The 17979-nt window shown below is 37.7% G+C and overlaps 1 protein-coding gene across 1 annotated transcript in view; it reads right to left on the bottom strand.

Annotated features, from left to right (window-relative positions):
* Positions 1-17979, bottom strand: part of itgbl1 (integrin subunit beta like 1) — a 71371-nt gene that overhangs the window by 48052 nt on the left and 5340 nt on the right. Inside the window, exon 2 of the mRNA XM_015385983.1 lies at positions 17660-17862. Coding sequence (XP_015241469.1) covers positions 17660-17862 — 203 coding nt within the window. The remainder of the gene's footprint in view (positions 1-17659; positions 17863-17979) is intronic.

Raw genomic sequence — 17979 nt, forward strand, 5'->3', positions numbered from 1 at the left:
TCATTGCCCATAGGAAGACGTTACTTGGATATAACCTAACCGAATATCTTCGGCACAGCTCCAAATGACAAAAGTAATATGGGTGAGTAGAACATGATGTAATAACGTAAAATCAAGGGCCCAATGTAAAAAAAAACGGCGTTCCCCTTAAATGTTTAATTCATTCCCCTACCTAGCTCCACCCAGTTTCTCATTACCACTCATCTGTGTCACCTACTCCAGACTTTATTTAACCTGCCTGCTCCCATTCATCAGGGCCAGTTTACTCAACCCTTTTGGTTCTCTTGCATATCTTACTGTGTTCTGATTGCCCCATCCTGACCTGTTCTGCCCCTGGACCCACCTGGAACTGCTTCCTGACACTGATCTGGATTTCCCTTCGGTACCTTTTCAGATCTCTGATCTCCTGGCCCTGACTCCTCAGCCTCTTTGACACCGGCTTTGGTTTTGTCCTGCCTTCCTTCGTCTGCTTGGATCTGATTTCCTGCCTGTTCCTCAGTATTTAGGTCTTCAGTGTCTGGAGCTCTCTGGGCAGCATTCGCCACGTCTTGTTGGCAGCCGATCGACTAGAATCTACCTCATCCTCTGTGCACAGACTGAACTTTAAGACCAGAAGTTACTGCCTTAGACACCCTCACTGTTCACTGCAGATCCATCATTTTAATAAACGCTTTTTTGAGATATCATACTGTCTGTCTGTCTGAAAACCGGGATCTCTGTTTTGAGCTCTGACAGTCAAGCATGCTGCAGACAGGGGAAATTGTTTTTTTTTTACTTTAAAGACAGTATCCTTCTGCATAGTTCAAAGCTGCTTTTTTTTGTTTCAAAATCAATCCCAGTCAGCGAATATCTAGATTTTAAATTGTTTGTGTGTAAACCTACTGTAAGTTACATGTACATCAACTCTAGTCTGGGATTTAGGGAAAAAAAGGCTTTAATCCATTTTTGATCAAGACTAATCTATGAAAAATTTTCTTTAGTGTTTATCCTGTAGGCTTTTGTAAAGAGGAGATATAACTGATGCAATATAACTGAGACAGAATGGTATAGTTACTGCCACCCACTAGGTTTCATTAATCTCACTCTGACAGTCACTTAGACTTTTAAAACAGCAATCTTTCTCTTCTAAGTCAAAATATATGTGGGAGGGAAGCTTCCTGACTTTTCACAGTTTATCATTTTTGGTATTTCATGAGTGGTAATTCGACATGATATAATTTTTCAGGGTCATTGTATCATCCAGTGACAAGCAGATGTGTTCAGCAAAAATCCTGAACGGTGATCAAATGCATCCTTTGGGGACTGGTAGAGGACAATGCATGTGTGTCAGCATTATCAACAAAATATAATTGGTGTGGAGAAAAAAAATTAATGTGACAAACAATTTTCTATAGCTAGATAACTAGATATCATCTTCTGTCAAATATCTAAAATATCCAAACTATGATGAAGCATATGTTGTGCATGGATCATTAGATACCCCTCATTTACAGAAATGTTCAGAGAGCCAAAGAGTCTGCATTAGTTTATTAGTCTGAACTAAATTTTTCTCTAAAGTGCCGAAGGGCGACTTATTGACAGAAATAGGAAACTCGCTCTTTACCTGCTTTTAGTTGGTTTTCTGCAGAGGTGTTATATGTCCTATATCATTTAGTCTTTACTGAATGGTGACTTACATCATTTTGTTTAACCATCTCAATAAAATAATATATTATTAGAAAGTTTATTTATTTCCATTAATCTACTTGCAATACAATATATAGTTTCTTGATTATTATGATATTTAATTTAAAGCTAATGAAAACATAACATTTGATCTTTTGAGAAGACCAAAAAATGACATCAGATTCTAAAGAAACTGGCTCCCATTAGAAGTCTTTACCCACATCTGGACAGCCAGGACACATGTTAACAGGGCTGAACATGGCCTCAAAAGGCCCATTATTCTCAGCATTGAAGACAAGCCCTTTTTTTTATCTCTTCACATATACTCATACTTTTTATTTTCCATTACACATATAAGTGTGTAATTAATGCACCCTCTCTCCTTAGCCTTCTGGTTTGGAGTAATTAAGCAAAAAGTGCATGAGCTTCTTCTACAGACCAGACAAAGCACCTGTCTTAGCTACTAACTGATTTTCTGTGTTTTTTTTTTTTAGAGCCATAATTCTTAGCTTTTACCATTTCAGTTTTTGCAGTTTTCCAGCCAGGAATCAAAGAACTTTCAAAGACATTGTAGGTGGGTTTAAAAACATTTGTTCATACACCCTGAATTCTTGAGAGCAGTAATGGGTTTCAATCAGAAATGTCTTTTACAAGTCAACTTGGACAAACTTGAGTGGCTTTTTCTCCTTGCAGCCCACACTGGAATCATTAGGTGAGTCACAGGCAAGGCAAACTGCCCAGAAATGCTCAGAATAGCAAAGTGAAAGCACATAAAAATATGTACTAGAAAGAATTACAGAAATGAACATTTTATGGGTGTCATTGGCAAAAACAAAGCTTTCTGATGCTGCTACCTTTTTGCTTTTTTATTTCTTTTCCCTGGAAACAAAAATCTACCCAAATTCAATTAAACGTTAGCTAACTTCATATACATATACCTACATTAATGCATGATTTTTTTAAGTGAAGTTGAAATTAAAGAAGGTTGATTTGATCAGAGACCAAACTAAACATCTATGTGACCCTAACCTGCAGACATAAAACCTTTTAAGGTTTTGGAGCTGTGCCTCTAAGACAGGCCAGGAGAAGTAGAAACAAAAAACAACAACATAAAACAAACAGAGGTCAAACATCTGTAAAAGCCTGCAGCCTCAGAGAGATGTAAGAAAGGGCTGTGAACTACAGGGAACTGTTTTCACTCTTATGCCTGCTTGTGTCTTTATTATATATCCTCATTTGGCATTACATTTATTACAGAGATTTTATCTAAATATTACGGAAATTACACCAAAGCAGATTTTTTAAAGAAATGGCAAGCAGTCTTTTTTTTTTATAACCAAGAATATGGTAGCTCTGAATATTGGATTACAGGAACCCTGTTCATATCAGATGGGTCAGTGGATTAAGAAATGTTAGAGTGGCACAATCTTGTTGGCGTAATTTCTGCCGAAAAAAAAAAAAAAAAAAAAAAAAAGAGTAGTCACAGGAATAAACAGGGTGGGGATGGCAAATAACAGTGGTCTTGGAGTCCCAAAATAGGGTTAATATCTCTGTACCTTGACCTAACCCGAAAAAGCCTGGATCTCATTAGAATGACACTTTGGATAATCTGGCAACCGTGCTGAGGCTTGGAGAAGCTTAAGTCTTGCAGAACACAGGTGGGGATAATTAGAAAGTCACAGGTGGGCATGGTTACGCTGGGTAAGGTGTGCAGTGAGAAAAGGAAAAAATATTCAAATAGTGTTCTACAGTATTAGAGTGGAGTACATCTGGTGCGACCTCATCGCTTCACACTCACAGTGTAACTAAACGAGATGTTAAAGCATAACTCAGCCCCAAAACAAATAAAGAGGGAAGCAGTTAAAAGCTGCTAAGGGACAAGGCCAAGTTTGGGAATAAGTAAACAGGCTTACAGTAAGCAGAGGTGTCATCAAGATAAAGGAGAGTAACTGTGAATTTCAGAGGACAAAATTATTTAAAACCCTTATTAAACACTGTACTGACATGAAAAAAGCTGTCGATCAAGGCTCACAATTTCCACTGTACAGTAGTGGTCCTATTCAACCAATGGAGAATATGAGCTTCCACAAACAGGAAAGAGGAATGCTATTGGAACTTACTGTGCAAGTTCTCAGTTCTTAGGTAACAGACATGTACAAAACTGTACTCTTTTCAACAACAGGAAAATTGAACTTCAGTAGCTTTAGGCAACATTAGGGTGTTCAAGCTTTGTTCAAGAGTATTCCTAATGCACAATTAATAAAGTTAATCTACAGTGAAAAAAATGTTTTGAGGTATTTGCTTTTTGTTTTCACTTGGATTCCTGTTTATTGAGGGGATTCTTGTTTTCCTAGGTAATGTTTTGGTTTTGTCCTTGTAATTATTCTAAGTTTCTGTGTTTAGTTGTAGTCACGCTTAAGTTACCTAATTAGTGTTACTGATAAACAGCATGCAAGCCAAGACAAAGATAGAACGTTTATTTGTATAGCAAAATTCAGCACATTGACAATTCAAAGTGCTTTACATGAATTAGATAATAAAATACAAGAAAAATAAAAGCAGAGTAAAAGCAAATATAGAAAATGATAACAGCAGGAAGTAACACAAGTAAAACAGTTGGACGACAACCTTAAACTAATAATACCTTAGTTAATAGTTCAACTAGAAGTTAATAGAATAACTTCAACAGTCAACAGCAGCTCTAAACCAATGGATTTCAAACATATACTTACTATAAAAGAAATTAGGCTTTCAGCACTGAGGTTAAATGCAGCACGGTGAGGTTAGAAGGCACAGTTATGAGTCTGCCAAATGGTAGATTTTAAAGTCAGACCAGGTGTTTAAGAATTGAATAACTCTTCAAATACTATCTGTGTCCAGGTTTCCCGACTGAGCTCTTACAGCATATCTTGATTTAATAAAAACTTAGTTCAAAGGTACTGTAGCTCACAGGAATTGTGTCTCAGAGAAAAACAGAGAGTTAGGTAGAATAATGATCCTCATTTTAAAATGAAAATAGGAGAGAGGCTTTGTGAAACTGTGTGAAAACATTGCTACATTACACTGCAATGGCAGAATCATTTATTTTTTGTAATGTAATGGTTTATTTAATAGCAAAATGATTAAAGCCTCAACATATGAGATTAAATATTCCAGAAAATATCAAGGGGTCTGTTGGAACACCTGCCAACAACTCTGTTTCTATACAGCTTTTTTATTTTGCCTTTCCACATTTTATTAAAAACGGGTAACTAATAAGACATCGCAAGAAGATTTGATGCCATTAGGGGGACAAAATGATTGAGATTTTCTTTTTTCCACAGCTGGAGTAAAAATATTATTTCAGGTCAAAGGATGGCAATCAAGTGGCAGGAAAAGATACTCACTTCAATTCATCATTGCTTTATTTTAAGTCAGTAAATGCAATCCTCTTTAATTTTAAGCTAAGTAGAAGTGGTTTAGAATTACCATAAATATCTTAATTATTTACTTTGGCCTTCTTGTTATATCACCAATCATGTGACCCATTCTTAAACTGTGAGATTTGATAGTAAGAGGAACGATAGTAATAATAAGCTGGCATTTAAAGACAACTAGCAAGAAAAAATGCTATTGAAGGCCATTGATGTTATTTAGTGATGTTTAGTCAAAACTACAAATGGCCTCAGTGCTTTATCAAATAAATGTGATCAATATTTTATAAAGATCATAACTTTGATAGAATCAAACCACAATTTCAAGATACCACAATACCCAATTCTACGGTCTCTTTTTTTTTAGAGAACCTGAGATTGACTAATTGTTTCTGTAATTACTTTGGTGTTAATTTTTTAGGTTCATAATACCCCGCCTGCATTTGTGTTTTTGTTCTACATCACACAAACAGTTGCTAGCAAATGGGTGATTGTGTACATATGATGATCTTGGATTGATTTTTGTAGGGCTCAAGCTGTTTTTTCTTTTTAGTTTTTTTTGTTTTGTTATGTTTTTTCTTTGTTTTTTGGCTAAGATTCTCCCCTAAAAGCTTCCTTTTTCAACTGTATAAAAGAAGTACATTAATTACAATACCTCCAATAATAGTTACCTCACTTTCCAATTTAATGCAAGTTTAATCTTAAGGAGGATCCCTCATTATAAAGTAAATCCTAACACAAAATATCACAAAAAATATGTTTAATCATGTATTTTTTATAACTTAGCTTTATCTTGAGTCCAAATAATCTCATGGTTTGACAAAAACAAGCAGCTCGTTTACTCCAGACAACTGTTGTTAAATAATATTTCACCAATCAAACTTATGTTGTGACAATTTTAATCATATCTATATTGCTTGGTCTTTAGGTATAACTTATAAAATTAATTTTTTTTTCGAATTTCAAACTCAAAGCCGTAAAAAAAATACACAATATAATTTTCTGGCCACTTGTACCTGTTGCTCTAATTGAGGTTATGCTAATTAACCTCTGCTGAATCAAAACTGCGAAACATCACGCTGCCAGGAAAACTAATTTTTTGGGTAATGAAAAAAAAAACACACCGAAACCCGAAGGAAGAAAGTCTATTGGATCTTATCAGTACACCTTGTGACAGGCAGAGATAAGGGAGCCGCAGGGAGAGAAATTGGCTGAAAGCACACCGTGCATGCTGCCTCGGCAGGTGCGGCGAGAATGGTGATATGCATGGACGTGTGTGTGTATTGACATGGGTCTCCTTTACAACGGCCATTGATTGTAACTGCTAAGCATAAACATACAGCTTTGCAAGCATGTGGTTGATATTTGTGTGCTGCAGAGTTAGGTTTAAGATATACCCTTATTCTGTATGGTTTGTGCACGTGTGAAAATTTGCGGTGGGTGGCAGTGGGGGTGGGAATCCACCCCTGTTCTGATGCATAGGTTCCTTTGGCAGGCAGTGAGTGAAACCCCATTACCAGGATGAAGCAGAGCCTCGCTCCAGACTGCTGAACCATAATGAGCTCCTCACAGCAGCCAACTTGTCTTCCCAAATAAATCATACACATACACACACACATATATCCTCTTGCACACCTATCTCCATTATGTGTGTTCTTGATGCTCACATATCTCCATTTAACCTCATTCATACTCCAGGGGAGAACAGGACACACACAAAGGGCACAGATTTATATTTCTTTTTAACTGTATTCCTTCCACAATTTCAGGGAGTCTCAGAATAAAGTAAGCTGAGATGAGAAGGTGCAACTTTTCCTACATACTATCTTATATCATTTACAACTCCTGCAATGGGAGTTATGAAAACGTAATATTCCGATAAATCTTGAATTACATTTGAATTAATACATTTTTAGAACTGCTGAAATTATTTTCTCTTATCCAACTCAGGGCCATTAATCAAGAGTGATTGGTGAGAACCTGGTGAAATCGAGAAATCCATTTAAACATGAATAAGAAATAAAATAAAATATTTGTAGTAAAGAAGGAGGATGAAATATCATCTGTTAAGATGCAGACTTTAGGAACCTATGAAGACTCTCTTTTGCGTCATGTTAGGAATGTATATCTTCTTAAGTTTTTTCATTCTTTTTTCAGTAGAACCACTTTTAGATCCATAAAGAAACCTTTAACCATGATAATATATATCATGGCCGATTTATGGAAAAAATATAATCTCATTAGATTTGGACTTTATAAAACAACATTTTTGTCCTGTGCAATTCAGTATTTGATATTGCTTTTTGTACAATATGTGGAAATTCCTGTGAAAAAACGAACATACTGTATGCTGAAAAAAATAATGCAACTGCTTTTGGAATTTACCTAATCAGATTTAGTCACTGTAACACAATTGTTTTAGGTCCTACCCTGCTAACATGAAAAAATTGCGTTAAAGTAACTAAATATGATTAGGTAAATGCCACAAACAGTTGCATTATTTTTTTCAGTGTATGTTAAATAAAGATTGCTTTCCAAACAGGAAACCTTTAGTGCACAAGGTTTCATCAGTTCAGCCAAACATTTCACCCATTTAAAATGGTACAGTTTGAGTGCCGTGGAAATTTGATGTTTTATTATGTGCTGCAGTCTATTTCCACACGTTTTGGTAACCCAGCTATGGCCATTAGTGTCGGGTGTTAAATAAAATTAAGGTTTGTGTAACAATTTTTTTCAATATTTTTTGTAGCTTAATATTTTTTCATATAACGTTCTGAAGATTAATTCTTACAGGATACATTTTTGCAGCTTAAAGTGCTTTTAAAAAAGAATTAAATACTTAAATGCAGAAGATAAAAATTCTGTTATAAATTCTGTGTCTTAAAAAGGGGGTTTGCAAATACTCCCACTTGATTATGAGTATTATGAATAACTATAATTAAAAATCATCATTAATAATTTATTATACTCATCAGTCAATTTAAAATGACAAAGATATTTGGTTGATTGTGATTTATGGCTGCCAACCTTTAATGATTGGAAGCTGCAGTGTGTGGTTATTAGCATCATCAGACTACAGTGACTGCATCCCTCCCCCCACTGCCTCTCCCCCTCCAACAATACAGAGGCTCTCATGGTACAAAACGGCTGAGTTGCTTCAACCCTGGAGTAGCGGCAGGCTGCAAAAGTGACCGGATGGCGGCTCTCTGCTATGTTTTATCATCTATGGTGTCACTGCAAAGCATGCTGGGAGCTGCACTGTAGTTACAGTTCGCTAATGATAACCTTGGGACAACAAAGGTCTGATTCTAATGAGACTATATTTCTTTCATACTGTTGGCTTTGAAACATTAACTTGACATCTTGTACATTTGTTGGCTTAACTGACACAAATAATATGCACATTTGCAGTGCACAACTTTTTAAAATATTTCTGGGTGTTTGAATTAAACAAGATATGGTTGTTTACCTCAATACACTTTTTTTTTTTACACAGCCTCATATGAGACAAACCTTCATACAGTATGTGTTGTAGAGTATTAAGATAAAGTGCCCAACAAAAAGACACAACAACATCCCAGGGTTGCAGGTTTTGAGATACCAAGCCACCTCTGTTAATAACTTGTCTTTTCTTCAGACTACTGTAACTAAATAATCCTACAAAGATATTTGAAGTAACCTGTTCAGGGGGTTAGATAGGTTAGAGGCAACATCTGAGATGAGTGTGCTTCTGATTTAGAAAACCAATCACTACCTGATGAGACCACATCTCTTGATGTGTTGATCAGGTTATCAATTGTGGCCTGTAGAATTTTGGTTCACTACTTTGTGTTTCTCATATGGGCAGGAAATGCTACACACTATCGTATATGCTGATCCAGAGAATCTCAAACATCCTCAATGAGTGATAAGTCTGGTAAGTATGCCTGCGATGCAAGAACTGTGACGTTTTCAGCTTATTAGAATTGTGTACAGATCCTTGCAACATGGGGCTATGTGTTATCCAGCTGCAAAAGGAGGTGATGATCTGGGATGTATGGTACAAAAATTGGTTTATCTCTGTGCATTTAAAACTCCATCAATAAATGGCACTTGTGTTCTGCCCATACCATGACCCCACCGCAACCATTATGATGTCAATTTTGTGGGCCACTTGATCCACAAAATTGACATCAGAAAACTGCTCACCCACACGATGCCACATCAGCTGTCTGCCAACTGCCCTGAACAGTGTAAACTAGGATTCATCTGTGAAGAGAACACCTCTCATATGCTCCAGATGCCAGCCAATGTGAGTATTTGCATACTCAAGTTAGTTAGGACGAAGAATTGGAGTCAGGTGGAGATCCCGATGAGGGTGACGAGCACGCAGATGAACTTCCCAGATATTGTTTCTAAGAGTTTGTGGAGAAACTATTTCGTTATGTAAACCGAAAGTTTTCAGCAGCCAAGTCCAAGTGGCTGGTCTTGGACGACCTTGGAGGTAAACATGTTGGATGTGGAGGTCCTGGGCTGGTGTGGTTACACGTGTTCTGCGGTAATGAGTCTGGTAGGATGTACTGCCAAATTTACTGAAATGCCTATGGGAATGGCTTAGGGTAGAGAACTGAACATGCAATACACAAGCAACAGCTCTGGTTTACATTCCTGCTGTAAGCAATTGCACGCTTCCTCAAATCTTGCGACATCTGTGGCATTGTGGTGTGCGATAAAACTGCACCTTTCATTTGTGGGCAGTCTAATTATATATCTGCAACCGCACACATCAAATATCGCTTGTGTCTGGTCGCGAACCAGTTTTGCTGGTATGCTTCTGCAACGCCGGTCTGGAATTTCTAGGGACGCACAGCAGTTTCCCGCAAGGGAAAAAAGGAGCCTATTTGAGAACTCACAATAACTTCTTCGGCGGCACCGGCGGGAGTGTTTATTTTCTAAAACAACATGTCTGAGTCATCGCACAAGTGCTTGTACTTCCAAACTTCCTAAATCAAGCTTTCATCACGGTTATCCATTGTTGTTATTAATCCTCGGTTTTTAAAATGCATCAGAAGTATAAATTGGACTTAAGGACACCTGTGCACTAATCAGGGTGTCTGATCAAAATCTTACTATGGCACACCTGTGCAGTGGGATGGATTATCTCAGCAAAGGAAAAGGGCTTACTATCACAGATTTAGATTGGGTTGTGAAAAATATTTGAGGTAAATGGTTATATTGTATAACTGGAAAATGTTTGAGAACTTTGATTTCATCCCATAAAAAATGTTTACATTTTTGTCGCTTTTTGTGCGTTTATATTTTTGTCAAGTGTATATTTATGTATATTGTTTGCTGTATAATATAATAAACAATGTAATAAAACCAAAATTGACCTAAAAAAAAATAATCCAAAACAGTTCTATGCGTTGCTGTGACAGCATTAGTCTCAAGGAGAACAAAACATTTTGCAGGCAGAAAAAAGAAAAAAAAAGAAAAGATAAATGGTAAGCTTTTGACTCAAAGCTTGTAAAAGGCATTTGCCATATTAGTTCACAGCTTTGCAATAGCCTGGAGAGGTTTTCCTTTCTTTCTTATTAAATTAGATAGTATCAGCGTTCCTGTCAACTGTAGTTATTTTAAATTCAACAGGAAGAAGGAAAGACTATAAAGAAACCATTGAAAACAACAGCCATTCACCCTTGCCAAGGCCATCTACTAATCTGGCCAAAAAGGCAGTGCTTTAAATCAGTTGTTCAGTTCAAAATGAGAAAATTACTAAACATATATCAACACAAAGTAAAGCAAGTATTAACCCATAGAAACCTGAATTTATATACATGAATCTAAAAAAATGGGTGTGTTTTTTTATCTTGGTTAACAAATCAAGATTGTTACTTAGACTATTTCACAAAATATGGCCTAAATAGAAATGTAGGTATGTTGCAAGTTTGTAGCAATGGTCAGTCAATAATGCATACACAACCAGGAACCAGTTATACCAGAAACAAGTGCTTGCCAAAGGTTAAAGGTCTGAATATGTAATATTTAGCATTGGGGAAATGAACATACTACCTTGGTTGTTTGTTTAATATTTGTTGTTTATTTGAACCAATAGGCATTAAAGAGGTTAATTATATAACCCTCAAGGTATTGAATGACAGTGATCATTCAATAATCAAAGATAAGCTACCATTTTTGTAATAGACGGAGTAGTTTTAAAACTAACAGAAAATGAAAGTATTATCAGAGTAACCCAATATATGATCAGAACACAAATCTATTACCTTCATTATTTTTTGCTAAAGTCGTTGTTAGGAATCCAGTTTGTGTGGTTGTTTTTGTGTTTTTCTTCTCTCTACCACCAGATGGGGCCCTGTTCTCGTTGGGCCTTCTTGCACACCTGCGGCTCATTGAGTCTTTACCAGAGGAGTATTTTAGCAGCGGGCTGTCACTACCTTGACGCCAGAGTGCTTGCCAGGATTGGGTACTCTAGCCAAACTGAGATTAGCAGAGTCTAATCTTAGCCTTGTCTCTCTGAGTCTAAACTTGCTCTGTCTTTGTTCTTCGGCAGGAAGCCTTCCTGTATCAGTTGATAAGCCTGGACCTTCTATCCCTCCTGGAAGGATTGACTGAGTCACACTGAGCAAGGTGAAACCTCCACATGATCCGTTCAAGTCCACTTCTGGAAAACCAAGTGATAGTCCGCTCCTTTACTCCTCTGGGTCCAACGTTAGTCTGCCTGTCCGCTCTCCAACGAGTTCACTCTTCTCTGGATTTAACCCCACAAATTGGATCTAAGGAATAACCAAGAGCCCCCCAAAATGTGATTGCCTCTCAAGCAACATACTGCCCTCTGTCTTTTTTCCCACGGTCGGTGAACTGATCATTGAGATCTCCCCAAAACAGTTTCTGGTTCCGGTTCACCAGCCCGCTGAGGTCCATCAGTATTACCCAGCAGAATATCTCTCTCCATCTGTGTTTTGCTGACCCTCAATAAACCAGTTAACTTGTACCCTTGGTCTCTGAGTGATTTTCTGCATGTGAGTCAGATCTTTAAAGCCCATTATGACACTCGTGACAAAACTCTAAACAGAACATGCTATTTGTTAAAGGCAAACGTGGAAATATGTGAGATCTCACTGACTCAGATCTTATTATATCCACTGCAGTATAACCAAAAAGTAATTTAAAAAGAAGCTGTCAGACAACATAAAGAGGGTTGAAATACTTCAAAGAGAAACCTATACAGTAGCTGCAAATGCTAAATGCCCAGTATCTAAAAAGAAGTGAAANTTTACTCCTCTGGGTCCAACGTTAGTCTGCCTGTCCGCTCTCCAACGAGTTCACTCTTCTCTGGATTTAACCCCACAAATTGGATCTAAGGAATAACCAAGAGCCCCCCAAAACGTGATTGCCTCTCAAGCAACATACTGCCCTCTGTCTTTTTTCCCACGGTCCGTCAACTGATCATTGAGATCTCCCCAAAACAGTTTCTGGTTCCGGTTCACCAGCCCACTGAGGTCCAACAGTATTACCCAGCAGAATATCTCTCTCCATCTGTGTTTTGCTAACCCTCAATAAACCAGTTAACTTGTACCCTTGGTCTCTGAGTGATTTTCTGCATGTAAGTCAGATCTTTAAAGCCCATTATGACACTCGTGAAAAAACTCTAAACAGAACATGCTATTTGTTAAAGGCAAACGTGGAAATATGTGAGATCTCACTGACTCAGATCTTATTATATCCACTGCAGTATAGCCAAAAAGTCATTTAAACAGAACCTGTCAGACAACATAAAGAGGGTTGAAATACTTCAAAGAGAAACCTATACAGTAGCTGCAAATGCTAAATGCCCAGTATCTAAAAAGAAGTGAAAATATTTACACTAACATCTGTTAGTATGAAAAGAGTTACACAACTATTTCTAAATCCTTGAAAATCTGTGACTCAACTCTAATTAGCCAACCCACAGGAGATACTTCTAAGAGTGTATTGACAATCCATGTAAGAGGTCACAATAGAACCCAAAACATCTTCTGTAACACTAAAGGCCTTACTTGTCTCTGCCAAAATCAGTTCCCAGAATTAGTAAGTAGAATATTGGTAACAGTTTCAGTAATAGAACAGTAAGAATAAAGACAGTACTTATAGAAGAGCTCCACAGTAAAAGAAACACTGCTGAGAGCACAAATACCTGTCTCACATTTGCCTATATATATTTATATACTGCTCGCTAAATGAAAGTCCTGATCAAAATATGGAATTAGTTTTTGGCATCCTTTAAAAACATAGATATTACTCCAAGCAAACTTGCGTCTAAATTGAGATGTTGCGGCCTGATATTAAATGTGCCAATTACACTTTTAACCATCCAGTGTGAATGACTTAACACAATCCAAGTTTTTTTTGTTTTTTTCTAGCATTAGATTGTCATTACACTGTCATATTGCACAGAGCAATGAAATTAACTCTCTGCATTTAACCCATCCCCTTGGGGAGAAGTGAACTGCCATTGTGTGGCGCCCAGGAAGCAGTGTGGTGTTAAGGTTCTTGCTCAGGGATCCAGAGTGGCAATCATGGGAGTGGGGCTCAAACTCAAAACTTCAGAATTCCAAGCGCAATACCCTAACCACTAGGCCGCCACTCCCCCAAGGAGGCATCAGCGTTAAGGGTCTTGCCTAAGGACCCACACTGGCATCTCATTCCCCCCAGCTGGGATACGAACCCAGGCTTCCTGTTTGCAAGACTGGGGACTTACCACTTGATTGAAGTTGGAACACATCCCTGTATCTCTCTTCTTATGGGAGGGAAACCTTCACCCTAATCATCCAGTCTCTGTTTCCACCTGGGAAGGCATGTCAACCAGGTTGATGAGATCCATTTAAGCCCTTGATGAAATGGCCTCTGGGATCATTCAAGCACTGAAACCTCTTCACCACGTTAAGCTCAAGTTCAAGAAGGGACACTGGGGCAATTTGAAGTATGAAGCAACCAGTATTAATATTCAACTCCTCCGAGTCTGGGGCCATGCTTCTTCGTTCGAAAAAAGTTGGCTTACCCCCTTCAGGCCAGAAGAGAGTTACTGCCTCATGTGTAGGAGCTCAAGTAACCTGTGGTCCTGTTCATGAGTAAGGGGAGAATGAAGCGTGAGATTGAATCTGACAAATCGGCTACTGCTATAATGCAGATGCTGCACTGATCTGTTGTGGTGAAGAGAAAGCTGAGGCAAAAGGCAAAGCTCTTAATTTACCCATGTTCTCACCCTTGGTCATGAAATCTGGATCATGACCAAAAGAACAAGAACCCAAAGATAAGTGGCTGAAATGAGATTTCTCTTGTCCTAGTCCATTCCCTAGGTAACCTGGGTATAGGTTCTTGGCTGACCTGGGAATGCCTCATGCTTACCCCAGCAGAACTAGAAGTGTCTTAGGAGAGGAATGTCTGGGAGTCTCTGCTGATACTGTTTCCCTTATGACTTTGTCTTGGTCCAGAATACAAAAAAAAAGAAGGAAAAAAAAGGGATGAAACGTTTTTAAAATCCAGGTAGACTGAACTCGAAATAAGGGACACAATTTTTTTATTGACCAGCTGAATTGTCGCATGAAATCTTTTGATGTATGTACCATAAACTGCACACTGTCCGAACAACCACTATTCAGTTTCACCTTAACACACTGGGAAATTCTTGTAGATGACTTGTAAAAATAGTTCAGTCAGTGCCTGCCAAGAAAACCCAAAACATCATAATGTTTAATAGCAGGTCATCAGCATATTACAGTAGTAATGACTGTCTTAGAACTCCTTCATGCCAATCTTAGCTGTCAAATACTGGTCCTCTCTGGCTTACAGTAAGACATCCATCCACGTTTAGCCTCAATTACCTAACGGAAACTTGCATTTTTACACATTAAAACACATGTGACATAATTTTCTTTTGAAAGGAAGTTTATAGACAGCAGGAAAAATGCCTTCATCTTTCTAGCAGCTGGACAAAGCTCATGTTAAACATCAGCTGAAGACTACACCTGCCAAACAGCTCTGACCTGACCCACATTGAGGATATCTGTTGCAGCACTTACTGACCCCAAACTAAAATCCACATCCAAGTAGAAACAGATGTTGAGCCACGTGGATTTTTGGAGTATCATTCAGACGATATGAATCTGTAAAGCAACCATTCTAAAGTATTTTCCATACTGTGCCTTGTCAATTGTTCACATCCCTTTAACATGTCAGATTACTTTTATGCAATTTATAAGATGTCATGCTATGTGCTAACATAAGGAAATAAATAGTTATAGAGTGAAGGAAAAAAGAGTTCAGGATGCAGTTTTAATTGTATGAAAATACTGAAATTCTTCCTCATGGTTGTTTGAAAAAATTTTTTAATTCTCAAGTCTTTCTACACACTCGCTTATCTAATCTTCTTGATTTTACAATCTAAGACATAAACATTTTGAACTAAATAATCAAATTTCAGCTGTGTTTTTATGGTTGTTGTCCTTCAGGAGGTGAACCTCAGTCTAACTTTGATGTGTTATACAACCTCTGACAGAATTACACAAGCCATTCAACCAAAGATTCAAGTCCCTGCTGAAGAAAAAACATCAACGATCTCATAATATAACTATGCAGACAGCTTTAGATCCCAATACCAAGAGATGAACCCATCAGAGCATTGGCTAGATGCTTAGAACAGATTACCATGTGTGCCATAATCGTTACGTGCCATAATGATCTCCAACTGAATAAAACCAAAACTGAGGAAATAATCTCTGGAACAAAGATGGAGAGATCCACAGCTACTGTAGTTCACAGCATCAGCTACTACAGCCGGAAATCACTGATCGTTGCCGAAAGTTTGGTGTCATGATAGACTCAGACCTGAAGCTTCAGAGGCAAATAAGAGCAGTTTCTATTTCAGTTTCATATCGCTGTCATGATTTTGCCATTTGTGGACTGCTTTTTGGGTTTCTTTTTTATTTTTCAGTTGCACTTTGATTTTGTGTTTTCTTGGTAATTGGTTTCTTTCCCATTTTCTGTCATTATAGTTGTTTTCTAGCAATATTAATATAATGTATATACAATAGCAGTATTTTTTGAGTTACTCTCTGTTTCCCCTTGTGCCAGTCTTCTACATCTGCTCCATGTCAGCTGATTAGCCGTGTCTGCCATATATACTGTAAGACTTCAGTGCTGGTTTCTTTTCGTTAGTTCATTCCTCCTGTATGTTCCTCCTGAGTGTCTCATTGTTTTGGTTCTTGATTTCCCTGCCTGTCTTTGATTGGATTTATTTTTCTGTCGCTACCACATCAAATACATCTGAAAGAACTCATCTCTGCCTCCTCTTCTCTGCATTTGGGTCCTCAACCAACTTCCACCCAACCCTGACAATAACCTGAAGAACATTTCCAGGGTTAAAGTACTAATGTTAAAACCAGATATAGAAAAACTCATTCATGCATTTATCTTTTGTATGGTTGATAACTGCAACAGTGTCTTCATAGGTTTTCCTAAAAGCTGCAGCTGATCCGAAACCCTGCTGAAAGTAGACCACATCAGCCCGGTTTTGAAGTCTTTACGTTGTCGATAAATCACAGAATAGATCAGCATCTTAATAATAACACATTTTTTGTCAGTGTATCAACCTCCCTGACCACTCAGCTCTTCTAGTTCAAACCTACTCTGTACACCCAGAACTAGAACCAAACATGGAGAAGCAGCATTTAGTTCCTATGCTCCACTTATCTGAAACTCCCAGAAGACTGTAAAAGTGCTAAAAGCCTGAGTTCTGTTAAGTCAAAGTTAAAAAACCCATTTATTTAGAACTGCCTTTGACTGTTGAAGTTAAATTGTTAACTGAGCTATTATTAGTTTATTTGATTTGTTCTGTTATTTCTCATTGTTTAATTTATTTTAAAACAATGCCTTGCTCTTACCAGCATGGCCAGATTTATGATGCACACAACTATAAGCCCATAGTACCTGAGTTGTGGATATCTCTTCCAGAGTTAATATATGTCCTGTCCATTTTACATGTACCTAACCCCTTGAACCGTTACTTATACACTATTTTGTGCTAGTCTACCCCAGGTTTCTGAACAATCAAAGGAGGGAGTTTTGACCTCCAGCAAAATAAAAGTTGTTTAGGGAGGAAAATGTTTTCCTATAGCGTATACAGCGTAGTACTTTGAAAAAATGTACTCTTTAGTGAATTTAGGGAATGGATAAACTTTCTATTTGGGGAAGATTTGACATAGGTTTTAACCTCGTTAAAAATATTATAATGTTAAAATATTAGAAATATAAAAATTACTGGTGCCCTTAGTGTCATTCTGTGGTTGGCTCTGTGGTGAAATTAGAGCAAATGTTCCTTTCACACGCCAAAAATCTGTATTTGTAATTGATTTTCCGTTAAAATCGTATGCCGCTACATCTCCAGAGCCAAAGGATGTCAACCATTATTCTATCACATATAACCCACAAACACATTGAAGTTTATGGTTACAAAATGACAAGATGTGGAAAAACCTTCACATAAGGAATATTTTTGCAATACACAATACTAAAAATAGCTGAGGATAGGATAACAGCTTACCCACCATTGCAAATCAGTCCATTATGAGTAGAGCAGACCCAGTCATGGCACTCGCAGCGAGGACCAAAGAACTTCCCTGGATCTGCTGCTTCACACAAACAGATTCCACAGTCACATTCGCCCCTGCCGCTGCATATTTTGCCATCAGGTGTCCTGCAGCGGCGCAGTGATGATTCCTGGGAAAGCCTGCACACCTGACCCACCTGGCTGAGAAGAACACAAAAGATCAGTTGTTTGCAAATTTAAATGAACTCAAAGTATAACTGAATTCAATAAAACAAAAAAAGTTACGAATCCCTTTAGGAAACTGTCCTTTTGAGTGAG

Source organism: Cyprinodon variegatus, unplaced genomic scaffold (assembly GCF_000732505.1).
Source record: "Cyprinodon variegatus isolate N-32 unplaced genomic scaffold, C_variegatus-1.0 Scaffold353, whole genome shotgun sequence".
Taxonomy (NCBI): domain Eukaryota; kingdom Metazoa; phylum Chordata; class Actinopteri; order Cyprinodontiformes; family Cyprinodontidae; genus Cyprinodon; species Cyprinodon variegatus.